Here is a 16,333-nt window from a genome sequence, read left to right as displayed (position 1 = left end):
TGTGGGGGGGGGGGGGGGGGGGGGGGGTGTTAAAAAAAAAAAAAAAAGGGGGGGGGGGGGAGGGGATTTGATTTTATTTAGCAACTGTTTTTAAGGCTAAACTTGAACTTCTTCTGATCCGGCTTTCTACACTTGGAGCTGAACCTGAACCCAAACACACAGACGGGTCCATCTAAAGCAAACCCAGAACACAAGCTGAAGATGAACAACGAAAAGACGATCATCACAATGTGATGATCATGTGACTCTTCTGTGTGGACTTTTCTGCATTAGCTGCAGAACAGAGTGCTGGGTTCTAAAGATAAAGGTGATTCCCTCCGCACCCCCTTTTTCTCTTTTCTTTTTTTTTTCCCCGTAATGTTGAAAGTAGCAAAATAAATGACCTGCTGGTCTCATGGTGTAATTACAGTGGCTGGAAGCATACCAATCTATCAAGAGGGAGGAGAGGGGGGCGCTGACATGCTGCAAAGGGGTTAGTCAAAGGAGATAGCCTTTGACTAACTACTGGCCCTGAACAATCGATACCGGCCACATATTGCATCCAGGCGGAAAGGAGAAAGAGAAGAGAAAAAAGAGCTCTAAAAACTTCCCAAACGGCTTTTCATTCAGATATTGATCAGCAACCCTTTATCGTGACCTTGTTCCACCGAGCCATATACTTTAAGGCAATATGAAACTCATAAATCTGATAGTAGCAGCAGGATCCCGGCTGGCGGTGAAGAGGCGAGGCGCGGAGGTGTGATGGTGTAATTGGTCTTTTTCTCTCTTTTTTTTGGGATGAGAGGCGTGCTTCCATGCTTCATCACCAACGTTCCGTTACAACTCCAGGTGTAATGGAGAGGAGAACGGACCAATGGATAACAGGAAGCAAGGACACAAAGCTACAACAGACTGGAGGTTCTGGGAGAACGATGTGCTTCTTTAGAGATTCATGCCGTTCTTGATGTTTTAAAAATGTAAGTTTCAGATCTTTAAAAAAAAATTATATCTGCGTAAGCTAGTCTGAGCATAACAACCTGAATCTCTGATTTGGCTTTGACTAGGCCTCTCCAAAACTGTCATGAACTGATATTTGGACTGTAAAAGGGCAGTATTATGTATTTTCCAGGCACAAAAAGGGCATTTTATGGAATAATAAAGTAACTATAGTATTTTTATAATAATTCTAAAAATACTATAAATATCAGATATGACTTTAAAAATTTACTTTAACTGAACACTTTGAAATTGGGTCTCTGTCTCTTTAAAAATCCTTGCTTTTTCTGAAACTCCACCTTCAGGAAGTCATCATAACATGGCTCCTCTATTAACCTTGTAATAATGTTTTACCAGCAATGCTCTAAGAAGTCGCTCCAATAATGAGCTCAGCAGATATGCAGTTCCATCAGGTGGTGTTTGCTAATTGCTGCTGGCTAGTCTGAAGGAGCTGAATGGGGGAGTCGCAGAGGAGGGATACTCTGAGGCAGCAGCTTTTAAACTGCAACTCTGAGGAGCAGCTTCGTCTTGAAGGCGGGGCTAGGTCCATCAAGGCGTCTGTGCAGCTGACTGGTTGCCATGGAGATTAAAAGATTTCTCAAACATGCATGAAAGAGTCAAGGCAACATTCCAGGTATGTTTTTGATTTGAGATAATCAAAACATGATGTAAAGCTAAAAAAACAAAACAAACAAAAAAAAAACATGATACTGCCCAATGAAGGTTTTCTGATGAAACTTTGAAAAACCTCCTGTTTGTCGATAACCTGTTAGGAAATTGATTTCTTTTGCAAAACTGAAATGGAAATGCTTTTTTTCGCACTTCATGAGTCACATGAGCAACAACCAGATATTACTACTGTCGCAAACCACAAAGACAGCAGGAAGTAGGAGGATTATGTCGCAGCACGTTTTTTTTTTATTTTTTTTTTATAATTTATCTCATTAAACTTAACATGAAATTTTCATTGCCTTTCTTATTTAACAAAAAATAAAAACACAATTTCAAAATTGTGTTTTATCCACATTAGCAGAACATCAACAAAGCTTTGAGATCTTTTCTGGTCTTGGAACTCGACCACAGAGGCCAATGTTGCTCAGTCTGGTTCTTTTACTTGAATTATTGTTTCGACCTTTTATTACACCACCAATATACGTAGCAGACTCAGGTCTTCTTCTTCTTAAGAATTTAAATTTATGCATCAAATAAAGCCTACAAGCCGCTGCTTCTGTGAGGATTAAAAGATCCAACCTCAAATGAACCACTTTCCCTTCACAGTCATTTTAAAAATTGGCTGCCAAGAGTCATTTTTTAAATCTCAGAATATGCTGCAACACTTAGCCGTGTTAACATATGGACATCATCAACTGTTAATATGTTTCGCTGTGACACTTTGTTGCTATTCCTCGCAGGCCCCGCCACCGTACTGTATATACAGTGGATGTAAATGTTATCATTGAGGCTATATTCTAATTCATAGCCATGAGCCAGACCGCATGGTGGGGCCCTTGTGGCATGTTATTTTATGGACCCCATGGAACGCACATCTGTCAAACTTGGGATGGTCTCCCCGGAGATTTAAAGAACATCCTTTTTGTTCGAGTCACAACTTTTTCTAGTCCCAGACGCACGTCAAAGTGAATGATGAATGACCCGGAGGGGTGTGCATGAAACCCATTCAAGGACTCTGGTGCACAAGAAGTCTGTGAGATGGGAAAGGGACCGGGACCCATTTATGCTCCGTTTGTGTTTATGGTTGCATAAAAGCAGATGGATGATCACAACTTGAGCTCCGGCTAAATGGTTTTCAAGTAGCCGGCGAGGGGACCAGAGGAAACAACCTTTTGGTAGTCGGCCGCAGCTGCCCGGCCTCAGAACGGCGACCTACGTTTGTGTTTAGACTGCTGGTGTTTAGAAGAAAACCAAAAGACCACTTCCAGTCAAAGAAATGGAGCTAATTTTGAGGATGATCTAATTTAGAAGCAACAGACAATCTGACCGAGTTTATGCAAACTCGCAAGTTCATTTCTTGTCCCTCTATGTCCTCAGTGACGGTGGAATCTCTGACTCCCTCCACTTTTATGAACATTTCATCCACTTCCGCTTCTAACAGCAGTATATTACTGCTTTTTAAAGCATAAAAATCAACTTTTTGAGCTTCGGATCATACTGTAATGTTACTCCCTCACCAAAAACGTCCTTTAGTCTCCCGTAGCAACCATTCAGCTGTGCAAAAATGCTGGATGGCCCAAGTACTGCCTTCAAGGACAAAGCTTCATGAAGCTGTAGTTTCCAAGCTTCCACCCTTTTCTGTGACTCCCCAACTCAGCTCCTTCAGACTAGCCAGCAGCAATTAGCAAACATTATAGAAGCTACTCCTCAGTGAAACACTGGGAAAATCGTTGTTAAAGGGTTAATAGAGGAGTCATGTTGTGATGACTTCCTCAAGGCAGAGTTTTAGAAGGAGCAGGAGTTTCTTAAAGAGACAGAGCCCCAATTTCAAGATGTTAAATTAAGTTGTTTAAAATCATATTTGATATTTACAAAAATTTTTATAACAACTAAAGGTAACAATTACTTGAATGCGACATAAAATAGAACCTCATATCAGGAAAATTAATAGTACTGTCCCTTTAAAAGTAAAAGTGGTTACATGCCAACACACACAAAAAAAAGTTTGTACCATTTTAAATAATGTTCTGTGCAACTCTCTGACAGAAGTAGTATTTTATTTTGCTTTATTTTTTTTTTTGTAATGTGGTTAATTTACCAAAAATAGACTTAATATTCACTGCTCAAAAAAATAAAGGGAACACTCAAATAACACATCCTAGATCTGAATGAATGAAATATTCTCATTGAATACTTTGTTCTGTACAAAGTTGAATGTGCTGACAACAAAATCACACAATCATCATCAATGGAAATCAAATTTATTAACCAATGGAGGCCTGGATTTGGAGCCACACACAAAATTAAAGTGAAATGTTCCCTTTATTTTTTTGAGCAGTATATAAAAAAGTAGTTGTACTAAAGTCTTAGTGCCATCTTCCCCGTCTTCATACTTCTGAGTCGGATCATTTCCCCTCTCCTGCTGCGTGTCATCCATCCTCTCCCTTCTCCTCATCCCCCTCTCCCCCACGTGTCACGGCACAGCCGACGGCCCGTGTTTCCTAAACTGTTATGCTCTTGCTTCCTATGGTTATATTCTCCGCTGACATGCTGGAGTCCCATTTCCTTTTTCAGCTGCGAGTCCAGAGTACCAGCGCAATCGTAATGTACAGCACGTCCATAAAACACTCCCGGGGCCCGGCGCAGACACTGAGCAGACCACGACTTTAGCACATGCATTACTTTCAATATTATGCACCATAATTTTGATTTAAGTCCGCAACAGGAGGATACAAGTGGAAATTATTCTTGCTGCTCGAGCTTCTCATGCAATCATTAATATAGCAAAATACTTGACACAAACGGCCTCGCTGCAGCACGCCCGGCCCCGTGGCGTCATTTGGGTTTGAGCCGAAACCAGAAGTGAGTAAATATTAAAACACTTGTTGGATGGTTTTGCTCATGTGACCACGAGGGAACCAATTGTATCAGACCATGCACAGAGAAATCGGTTATTGATTGGGATCAGCCGGGTTTTAGCTCGGTTGGTCCTGACTGGAGTGAAGAGAATTTAATGCGGCTGTTCTCGGTATCTCTGACTGCGTTTCTATTGATGCTAAAATTGAGCAAACTGAAATTACTAAAATGAATTCACTTAATTGAGAAAACCTGACAATTAAAAAAAAAAAACATTTTTCAAAATTAGTATATTGTGCAAAACTGCAACAGAAACCCCGTCTTACAGCAGCTCCTGGTGTGATGTTGGCTCTGCTGGTCAAAAAACTTAAAAACTTAATAGAAAGGCAAGAAACTCCATTGGGAATGCTGCTCTGATGTCTTGATGTCTAGATGTTCTAGATCCTTAGAAAAAAATGCAATCTGGAAATGTTTGTATAAGCAGGTAAGTATTTTAAAAAAGCCAGAAATCCCCACATTGTGATGAGTGCGTCTTTAACTTCGGCTTTTTGGGTGGTGGTGTTTTTCAGGCATAGATTAACTAAAAGAAGTGAAGGATTTAGTTTAGATATGAAAATGTAAATAATTAGAGGGTTATAATGGTAGAGAGAGAAAACATCAGGATCTAAAGAGGGGTGTACCAATTTCCTGGTTTTCATTTATAAACTGTTTATATACTCTTCCCTTTTGTTCTGGTTAAATAGAAATAGAAGGTCAGTTTGGTGCCTTTCCACAATTTATATCCTGATTATGAATAAAAATAACTCTGGGAATATCAAATCCATTCAATCTTTCAGGGATTGAAAAATGCACACAAGAAATGTAAAATAGTTAAAACAGTTAAAAGGAGCAGTATTATGTAAAATCAACATTTTTAAATTTTATCTTATTCTTTTATCAAAAACATACTTGGAGTTTTGCTTTGATTCTTTCATGCTTGTTTGAAAAATGTCTTACTCTCCCATCACAACCACTCAGCTGTGAAAACACCTGGGAGACGAAGTTCCTCCTCACAGCTGCAGTTTCCAAGCTTCTGCCTCACAGAGCAGCTCTACCTCACTCAGCTCCTTCAGACTAGCCAGCAGCAATTAGCAAACACCTGGTGAAACTATGCTCATTAACTACACATTATAGGAGCTACTTCTCTGTAAAACATTGGTAAAAATGTTGGGTTAATAAAGGAGCCATGTTGTGAGGACTTCCTGAAGGTGGAGTTTCAGAAAGAGTCAGAGCTTCTTAAAGAGACAGAGGCCCAATTTCAAGGCACTAAATTGCAATTTGTTATATCTGATATGTTACATTTTCATTACAACTGAAGTTAACAGATACTTGACTGTGCTATAAAATGTCACTATAAGGAACATTTATCAAACCTAGAAATTTGTTTAGCAGGATAGAGTTCAATGGACTTAACTGAAAACAAAATGCTACTCACTCTGTCTCATTGTGTAACTATCTTCTTTGAGAAATATCCCTTTATATGGAGCAACGCTGCTAAAGTAGAAACTGAAAAGGCATGAGAAAATTCCCCCTCAGTGTTTTTATCAGATATTTATGGCATTATTCTTCATCATTAGCTAAACAGAAAGAATCAACCTTTTTTCTTTGTAAAAAAAAAAAAAAGTGACAAAGCACAAGATAAGAGAAATGCTGATATCAATAGTTTGTCCATTACAGGTCAGCTGACTGTCCTGCTGAACAGTTACAAAGCTGTTGCTTTTCGATCCCTCCCCGCCGATCAATACGGAGGCATACTGTTTCAATTTTGCCCACATCGATTTTCTCTGCAACGCTCCGACCCGAACGCATTCGTCTCTCTGAAGGAAGGAAGATTTGATTTACTGAAGAAAAATTGGAGTGCACATCACAAAGATTTTTTGCCAGGCAGGAGTGTGACACGCCAAAAGATGGATGTGCCTTGGCTGGGAAGCCTCTAGCCTAAAGGTGTCCATTAGAGCAGCACGGGGGCAGAAAATGAGCTGCGTACCCGAGGAAGGAAGGAAGGAGGCGCGGAGGGAGACCAGAAGGTGGAACAAACTGGAAATAAGGAGGCTGCTGGTGTCTGCAACCTGAATTATGTTTCCATAAAGGCGTAAAGCTACTGCAGGAATAACACCGCCGTTACCATCACATCACACTCCCCAATTTCTCCATGCAAAGCCGGCTTCTGCGGCACGTTAGCCGCCCCATTAGGAAGCAATAAAGAGGCGATGTGAGAAGAGGAAGAAAGACGAGAGCAGAGCGTGTCTGCTGGGACCGAGTTGGCGTGCTCCATCATCTGCCCTCATCTCCTTTCTCTGTCTGTCAACTTTGTCCAGGTGTCATGTACATGAGATGATTCCTGACCCAAATAAACACTGCAGCCGGCGGCGTCCTCAGAGGACCGGAGCCCCGAGCGGGAGGAAGGGGGAGAATGTTGGAGTGAAAATGAAATATCTGCCAGTTGTTACGTGTGCGTGCGTGTGCGTGCGTGCGTGTATGTGTGTGTGGCTGTTCAAGTGTTGTTTGCTGGCCGTTTCTTTTTCCTGGGTTTGGTGATGAGATAGAAAAAGTCCTGTGTCTTGATAGAATATTCATTTTTGTCATTTTTCTATTTTATCGGGAATTTGTGCAACAGCAGCTGTGTTTTCATTACAAACATCCGCAAAACTTTTTTTTGATGATCTACTGATGTAAAAAAAAAGCACCCACAATTTCGCAATTGCAGCATTTCAGTTAAATAAGAAAAGCAATTAAAATCACATGTGCTACACCCAGACATGCTAAATGTCCTGCATCATCATCCTATGACTACTTCCTGTTGTCTTCTATAGGGTTTGCGCCAGTTGCAACATCCAGTTGTTGATCATGTGACCCATCTGATGTAAAAAGAGTGTTTCCATTGAAAATTTGTGGAAAAAACCAATTTTTATTCGGGTGGGGGAAAAAAAAAAAAAAAAAAACACCTCTGCCTACTTTTTACTGAAAAGCAAGTTTTTTTTCAAAACGGTCCTGTTTCCATTAAACAAATTTAAATTGCACATGTATATGGTCAATACGCTAATGCAGCATTGTTAATGAAAAGGATTCACGGTTATATTATTAACTACAAATACAAATCTGAAAAGTGTGGCATGCATTTGTTTTCAGGCCAAAAGTAAAATCCAGTCGACGAGCAGCAGAAGGTGAAGCGAAACGACGACTTCAGGCCTGCAGAGTCAGAAAACTCCTAGAATGATTCGAGTACCTTGATTATTAAAATTTCTCGAGTAAAATTTATCTGCCTCGAAGCTTCGTTAAATTATGTTTTATTATGTAGCGCATCGTGTTCTGCCTGGATCATTATTTGTGGTGGGCAGCGCCCTTCCTTGTGAAGCGCTAGCAGCATGGTGTTGAATTGTGCAGCGTTTTGTCAGGGCTTGGGGGACAAATAAGGATTGTTGAAATTTAAAGTCACATGGGAATAAGTTTGTTCACACTATAATTAATTCAAAAACGTGTTGTACCATAACCCTGCTACTACTTCCTGTCATTTTCTTCACCTTTTCTAACAGTAGTAAAATCCGGTTGTTGATCATGCGACACGTGATGCAAAAAAGTGTTTCCACTACAGTTTTTCAAAATACACACATTTCAATAAAGCTGAAAAACCTCATCCCAGCACAAAGACGTTTTGTCGAAAAGTTTTTCTTCAAAATTAAGCCATTAAGCCAATTTATTTCCACAATTCCAATTTGTGCAATTATATGCTCAACTAGTGATGCCTTTGTTGTGGATCTGTCAGTGTTTTGGGAAGAGGTGAAACCAAACAAAGCATCAAAATGACGGGAATAAAGAAAATCCAACAATGAAACAGAAGCAGATAGAGAGGCAAAGTCTAAACGACAAGAAGGGAAGGAAAATGACTGGCTTGTTGTGACAGAGGATAAAGAAAGAGAGAACTGCAGACAAGCAGCGAACGGCCGTCCAAAGGAGAACAAAAAAAAAGAAAGAAAAAAATCACCAAACACCTCTGTTCTCCAGAGAACCAAGCCCCGCTAAGCTGGATATGATGAACACACCAATTGCGTTCAGGCAGGTCACACACTGTGTCAGAAGATATTAGATGCCTGCCGTGAGCTAAACAACAATTCCCATCAGCCAGGAAAATAATATTTTCATTTTCGGATTCTTTATTAAACGGAAACTTTGGGGAATACATTTTTACGGCGCGAAGCGGAGGAGGGGGAGGCTTTACGCCTCGGCTGCGAAAGGACACCATCATGTTGCCTTGCATGTGTTGGTGCTTTTCAATTTCACAGCTGGGAAGAAGCTGTGTGTGTTTCTTTGTGTGGATCTGAAGGTGCAGATGTTGCATTAGAGCGAATGAATTCCTGCAATGCCTGCAGGTATCCAGGTGTGGAGAGCTGGTTTCCCTATAACCCATTCTTAGTTTGTGTTTGTTGCGTTTGCAGCACCAGATGTTTCTCTTGCGTCTGCATACCACAAGCTTTTATAGTGCAAAGCTGCACCCACCTGACCTTCACAGTAATTGACCAAAAATATTGATGTAATGGCACAGGACTGATTGTGATTTATTAAAAGAGGGCTGCGCTCCGAGGCCCAGTGCCAGTGGCTCCCTGCACCTATCGGCAGCCATTAGGAAAGCCATCAATAGCGCGGCGGCAGCGGCGGCTCGTAGAACACAATATCCATACTAAATGGAAGCGTGTTATGTGAGCATACATGAAGAAACGGAGAGAAAGCAAAGACAAAGGGAGATCCAGTCAAGAAGGAAAGCACTGGATGGACAGCTCACCGCGGACCGCTACAGGAGGAAAAAAAAATAAGATAAAGAAAAAAAAGAAAAGCAAAAGGCGGTCACAGATAGTCTTCCTGCTCCGACGGCAAGCTAAGCCCCGCCAGACGAGTCTCTGGAGACTCGGCTCGGCCTAACAAGCATGAGCCAGCAGCCGTCTGCAGCTCAGCCATTACACACTACCTGCACAAACAGCCATCATTAGGGAATAGCTGCATTGGATTCTGCTGCCCATTTGGCCAAACAAACAGCGGATAAGGTTCCCTCTGTTCTTAATGGGAGCCCGCCTTGTTCACATGGCTTTTCATGTCTCTCTCAGGCCAATGCATCATTCAGCGCGCGGGCCGACAGCTGGTTCACCTTTAATAATTTCGGGGGTTTTTTAAAAAAAAAAAAAAAAAAAAAAAAAAAAAGCTGCGACTGTTGAAGGTATATGTGGGAAACGGTGGAAGATTTTATTGTATGAAACAAAATGAAAACAGGTGCAGTTTTTTGTTTTCTTCCCAAATGATTATTTTTAAGGAGGTTTTATGTACGATACTTTTTTGTTGCTATTGGCTCCTCAGAGCCAGAAAACATCATTTTAAACAAACCTTTTGGAAACACAGCAACAGTTTTAAGTTTGACTGGTAAAACGGGACATTAAAGGGGCGGTGCTAGGTGTTTTCTATTTAGAGCACAATCAAGTAACTATGTTAACTTCAATTGCTATAAAAGTTCCCAGTATTTTTTTATTATTATTTTACGTAGGTTTGCAACTAAAGATTATTTTAGTCATCGCTTATTCTGATGATTAATCGCTTAATCAAATACAGAATAGTGGTATATATGCTGAAGATTTTTCATTTAAACCTTTCTATACAACATTAATAGATGCAAATAAACAAATAATTAAAATCATTTTACAAGTAAGAAGATAAACATTTTATTGCCTTGGATGCCATGACAGCATTCCTTTAGTGAACTTCTGATCATTCATAGCAAAGGATTCATCATCAGCGAAACAAATACTTCTATCATCAACATGTGAAAAGCTCAGCCTGTCTGCTGGATCAATGCAGCATAAGGCTGATCTGATGATTATTTTTTGATTCACTGATTAATAAATGATTAGCAAAAGATGCTACAGAATTTGTAAGCATGAATCTAAACTTTTTTCACCTGAAGAGCTTTGGCAGAACAAATTAACAGATCAACGTTTTCCTCATCTTAAATATAAATTGTACATATTTTTCTTCAGTTTTGGCTTAGTTACTGCTCTGACTATGTTGTTCCTTCAGCAATTGACCTTATTTTGAGTCTGTATAATCCAGTTAACAATTAATTGATTACCACATTAGTTAATGATTATTTCATTAATCAATTTGACACGATTAATCACTTTGGCTGTACTTTTGGCATTTCAGGCCCAATATAGAACTTTTTTCAATATTATCACAGATACAGATATTAATATTTGATCAGTGTATCTATGGTCCCCCACAGAGTTGAAAAGAAAAGGATGTGAAAATGAAAAGACAAGCCCTTTAAATCCTCCTTCCAGATGGGGGCCTTATGGCAGCAGCAGAATGTGTTTCTTTTTTAATGTCGGGTTATTGTTCCAGTTTCGCTCTTACCTGACTGACGAACTTCCCCAGGCTCCGTGTTTGTCAGTCAGAATGTTGACGATCTTCTGGATGAGCTGAGTGGAGGTCATGTGGTCGCGGAACTTGGCGGCTCTGATCAAGTGGTCGCACATTTTCTCCTCATCTCGCTTCTCTGCTGCGTACTGGGCGCAGTTCGACTGCAAGGGAAGGGAAAAACAAATCATAGAGCAAATTAAGTCATATTTTGCCCAAATTTTTCAAAGGAATGCCCTTTCTTAGCGTTCTAAAATATAAAATCTGTAGCTACACACACAGGTGCAGACCAGAGTAGAGATATGAGACTCGCAGGGTCTCTTCTGAATAAACGGAAAGCATGCGGGTCATTTCTTCCCTTGTGTCATGTTGATTAATAACAGTGGACATGCATTTTCTAATGCCCTCCAGCACACGGTACCACAGAACACAGGGTGGCCATTTTTCTCTGTCAGAATACGTTATCAGAACAAGCCTTTGAACTCTGCAGCAACACCTCCTGAAATGAATAGCTATCATCTTATAAACAAACTCACAACTACTTCAGAGACAGTTTTTTAGCCTCCTATTCATCCAGTGCTTGTGGCTGACCCAAAGCTCCACCCAGTCATACTGTGTTCGCATTTTACATTTTCTTATGAGAAATCTGACCAAAGAACCCTGAACAGCCATTTAACCCTTACTGTAGTGCTATTTTGTGTCTCTGCCTTCATCAGAATAACTTTAAAGGGGTGGTATTATGTATTTTCCAGGCACATAGTGCCACCTGATAGCACAATCAAGTAACTATGTTACCTTCAGTTATAAAAATGCTGTAAATATCAAATACAACAAAAGAAATCTGACTTTGCAATTTAACACCTTGAAATTGGACCTCTGCCTCTTTAAGAAGCTCCTGCTCTTTCTGAAACTCCGCCTTCAGGAAGTCATCACAACATGGCTCCTCTATTAACCCCTAATAAAGTTTTTACCTGCGTTTCACTAAGAAGTAGCTCCTATAATGAGCTCAGTTCCACCAGGTGTTTGCTAATTGCTGCTGGCTAGTCTGAAGGAGCTGAGTGGGGGAGTAGCAGCAGAGGGGTGAATGATTGCCATGGAAAATTAAAGGATTTCTAAAACATGCATGAAAGCATTAAAGAATAACTCCAGGTATGTTTTTGATGATTGGATAATGTAACACAATGTAAAGCTGAAAAAGTCAATTTTACAAAACACTGCCCCTTTAAGATGTTTGCTTTCCTGGCAGCGATACAGCATCTAGAAATGAAGAAGCACAGCTGAGGAGAACATCCCATACTTAAAAAAAAAAAAAAAAACTCAGTAAATCATTTTATAATAGGCCCTTCTCTTCCATTTTAGAGCCAACATTTCAGATCTGACAGGAAATCCATAGGCATAAATCACATTACAGGGGGCTGCTTTAGAGGCTGTGTGCCTTTAATTATCAATCTATGTCTCTTTACGTGACATTAAAGTGGGTCCTGACCTTCCGGCGTGATGAACTGGGAAACGGCTAAATGAGCAGCGTACAGGAGGAAGACGATGGAGCGAGCGCTTGGAACTTTAAACATGAGGCTGTGTGTGTTTGGTGCTGCCGGGTTCCTACATATTTGTCATTTATTACAGACTTTTTAAATTGTACTCGGTGTTAATAATGAAGTTTTGTGTATGTTTACTGCAGATGATTCTAGAGAACAAAGAACCTCCCACAAACCATCACTTGGAACGGACGGACAATGGAAGAAAAGTCTGTCAATTACATTTCAGCAGCACGTTATAATAACGTAGAAATGAACACATTTATAAATGTCTTACCCACAATGACTAAAACCAACATCTGAGTGTTTATTCCTGATTGCAAATGTTCAAATGAATGTACTAACATATACACACATTATGTAGAATAGTTTTGGGCATATTTAGTTATTATGAACTGTATGAGTAATGTATGATGTGCTTTTTGATGTGTATTTATTATTAGTATATTAAAAATGGATGAGATTGTATCCAGGCTCCGTCTATAAGCTTTAAATATCTTCATCTGAGACCTGATTCTCGCTCCACTATGGGGATGTCAAACTCATTTTTGTTTTGGGCCAAAACAAGATCCTGAATGTTCTTAAAGGGCCGGTGGTGCAGGAATGTATCGATAAAACCCGTTAACAACCTATTAAAATATTAGCAAACAGCTGTCTTTGCATTTTAAGTAGTTCTTAAAATTAAACATTTTCACTTTGTTCAGTTCCTCTAGGAACTTATTTTTTATTTCTTTTGGGCAACAAACCCACAAACCTTTTGGAGCTAATTTAGAAATATTTTCAATATTTACATTTAAATATGACGTTAAGTGCTACTTTGTTAACTGGCACATCGATTACGGACCAACCAATACCTTGACATCAAATAAGGCTGAGGCAGCGGAGCTGTAAAATACAAAACACTGTCCCCTACAGGAGGCAGTTAGTGGTCCATTAAACCCAATGGTTTTTGACCATTTTTGTGGAAAAGTTGCAGTTATGTAGTAGTGAGGAAAAAAAAAAACATGGGAATCTGTTGATTTATACATGAGTTTCAACAATCACAGGAAACTGGGAGGACTGGCTGATATAATTTGGAACCTGGAGTCTTGAGGGTCACACAAAAAGCTACGGTGGGCCAGATTTGGCCCCCAGGCCTCGAGTTTGACACGTACTCCATTATCTTGCAGTTATGATCTGTGTTAAGTGTGGTAAGACGACGTGCTCGTAACTTGATTATGGAACTTATTAAATTGAGGGAACAGAATCTGTATTTTTATGGGAAAAGCATTAATAAATGTGTTAGTTTAAATCATCCTTAATTGATGTTTTCAAGGTTAATTATTAATGGTTAAATTAGGCTAAATAAGGTATAGTTATAATAAAGTGCTTCCTATATTTCCATGCTGCTTTAAGACTTTCCCAGATCTGGAAGATCCTTGCATCAAATTCCAGACTGAGAACAGCAGAAAAAATATTCCAGTATCACAACAGACCACGCAGTTGAAAACAAGCAGCTATGACTGATCGGGTTTCATAACACTGATGCAAATTCATCCGGAGACCTGAAGCAGAGTCCATTTCCATCTGTGGCTGCCTGAAACATGCAAGGTCTGCAGCACTAATCAACGGTGCCGGGTTCAAACTCATAACCATAAACAAACACTTCATCACCTGCCCAAACAGCCAAGCCCTCCACGCCGTAATGAGCTTCGGTCATATCCAAAAGCCAGAGTCAACCACGGGACAAAAAACGCCAAATCCAGAAGACGGCGGCCTAAAACAACAACCAGAGAAGCTGAATGTATGAGCCGTGCCATTAAAACGCTAAGCTGGGTTTCCTCTGTAAGTGGAAAGGACAAGTCAGCATTGCTGCCAGGGGTCACTCCGTTGATGTGGGTTTAATGAAGGACTTATTGTGTCATGTTAATATGAAAGATGTAATAAAACACAAAATACTTGATGCTGCGTTCTCCTCTACTAAAGGCTCACTAAATTAATAACCCAGTGTAAAATATATTTTTTTGTGTGTGTGATTGGGCTTTTAAACGGAACTGGTCATTTAATTGTTGGAACGCTGTGCAAAGTAGAAATAGTTAGAAACTCGCCATAAGTAATAAAGCAATTAGTCACATGATGAATGAAAACAGGCTCAGACTCTCTCAGTTCAATAGTGATTTAATTGGGGCCTTAATATACATTTAGCAATATATTATTTGTATAATATTTATTCAAAATATTTTGGTATTTTGTGTTTTATTTTATCGTTTACCTGCATGTCTAACACTGTACAGTATTTATAGTCACAAAGTTTTTCAGCATTTTTTGTGTGTACTCCGGTTGCCAAGCAATGACATTTTGCTGTCAGATTCACTCTTGTGTCTTTGTGCAATGACAGAAAAGAAAGTCTAAAACAAGCAAGATAATTTCATTTTGCATAATTTTGTTTTTCTTACCTTTTTTTTTAAATACTGGATGACAAAAATCTTCAGTCTAATGCATCGGCCTCAACCAGCTGCTTTTGTTGAGGGACAATGTTGCTTACAAACTACAGTTTACATTTATTTGTTGTTTCTGTTCTTCATATATTTTGGATATCTAAAATGTCTTCTAGTTATAGTGAGAAATGTTCGTTAGAAATTAAAGGATAATGATCTTAAAATATGAGGATATTCATGCATTATTCTGCCATTACCAATATATTCATCGGAAATGGTCTCAAACCAACAATATTGTCATTTATCGCGATAAATTCTGCGACAAAATTTGTTATCGTGAAAAGCCTACACGTGCAATTAAATTTTATATTTACTTTTTAATAAGCTCAAAAAATATTTAGAAGTTCTCGGCACATATTTCAAAACCAAACCTAAAAATCTAAAACAAAAAAAGCTTTTAAGTTGTCCATGTTAGTCAGCTGCAGCAGAGGCGGCCGGGTGGTGGGACTCGCTCTGTCAGCTTGCTAAGCAGACAGCCACAAGGGCACAACTTGCTGGCAAGCGGGACCATTATGACTTACGACACTGTAATCACGGGCAGCACCTCCCATTACACAGCCTGGCTGACAGGGTCGTGCTGCTGCGCGGAAGCCCACTCTACTGTGGGAGACAGCTCAGTGAAGACAAAATTATAATGACTGGCATTAATCGAGTCACTTACGCCCCAGTCGCGTCTCCCACAATTCATTTGAGGTTAAAAAAAAATTAAACAAATATGTGTTGTGGAGTTTTGAAGAGGAAATGAGGTGACTGGAGAGAGGAGGGAACAATAATCATCTCAAGGATTATAGCTGCAGTATGTAAATTGTGCTCAATATTGCTTTTCACATAAATAAACCTTTATTTGTCACAATTGAAAGAGCAAAGTCAGGCGGGAGACATGAGAGCAGAGGCCAGCAGCAGACCAGGGGAATTATAGAACTGATTATAACTTGATGAGAAAAAGCTACCTGGTACAGGGAGAAACTAGACAACTATCAGGACAGGGATTTTACACACCTTTCAGAATCCCTCTCAATACTGTACTAGCTATTTTGTATAGCTAGCTAGCCTACGTGAGCTTAAGTTATATAGCTAGCTTTAGCTAACTATATAGCCTGTATAGTTAGCTTAGGCTAGGTATACAGCTAGCTTAGTATAGCTTATATTTTCCTGTCCAGAGTTTTTTCTAACACATCATTGTCTGATTTTGCAAACAGCAGCTGCGTCTCCATTGACTATAAGTTGCAAATTTGACATAAATGACAATAAATGTGCTTCAGAGAAACCTGCCCAATTCAAAACAACTTGTTTGATACAAAGTTTTGGCACTAATATCAGGTTTATATTTGTTTTCTTTGTTTGTTTTTTTTTTCCCAGTGTTTCCATTGCCAAACTGGA

General features: G+C 39.6%; 1 protein-coding gene across 4 annotated transcripts in view; it reads right to left on the bottom strand.

The window, feature by feature from the left end:
* Positions 1–16,333, bottom strand: part of lrba (LPS-responsive vesicle trafficking, beach and anchor containing) — a 148,028-nt gene that overhangs the window by 22,089 nt on the left and 109,606 nt on the right. For 3 of the 4 annotated variants that reach the window (XM_015018934.1, XM_015018936.1, XM_015018938.1), the window contains one exon: positions 10,936–11,102. In XM_015018934.1, the coding sequence (XP_014874420.1) occupies positions 10,936–11,102 (167 nt within the window). The remainder of the gene's footprint in view (positions 1–10,935; positions 11,103–16,333) is intronic. The other variant, XM_015018937.1, reaches the window with a different exon arrangement.

The sequence above is a fragment of the Poecilia latipinna genome, unplaced genomic scaffold (assembly GCF_001443285.1).
Source record: "Poecilia latipinna isolate Pla-1442-1.1 unplaced genomic scaffold, P_latipinna-1.0 Scaffold2343, whole genome shotgun sequence".
Lineage (NCBI taxonomy): Eukaryota > Metazoa > Chordata > Actinopteri > Cyprinodontiformes > Poeciliidae > Poecilia > Poecilia latipinna.
This window is presented reverse-complemented; position numbering and strand designations above follow the sequence as displayed.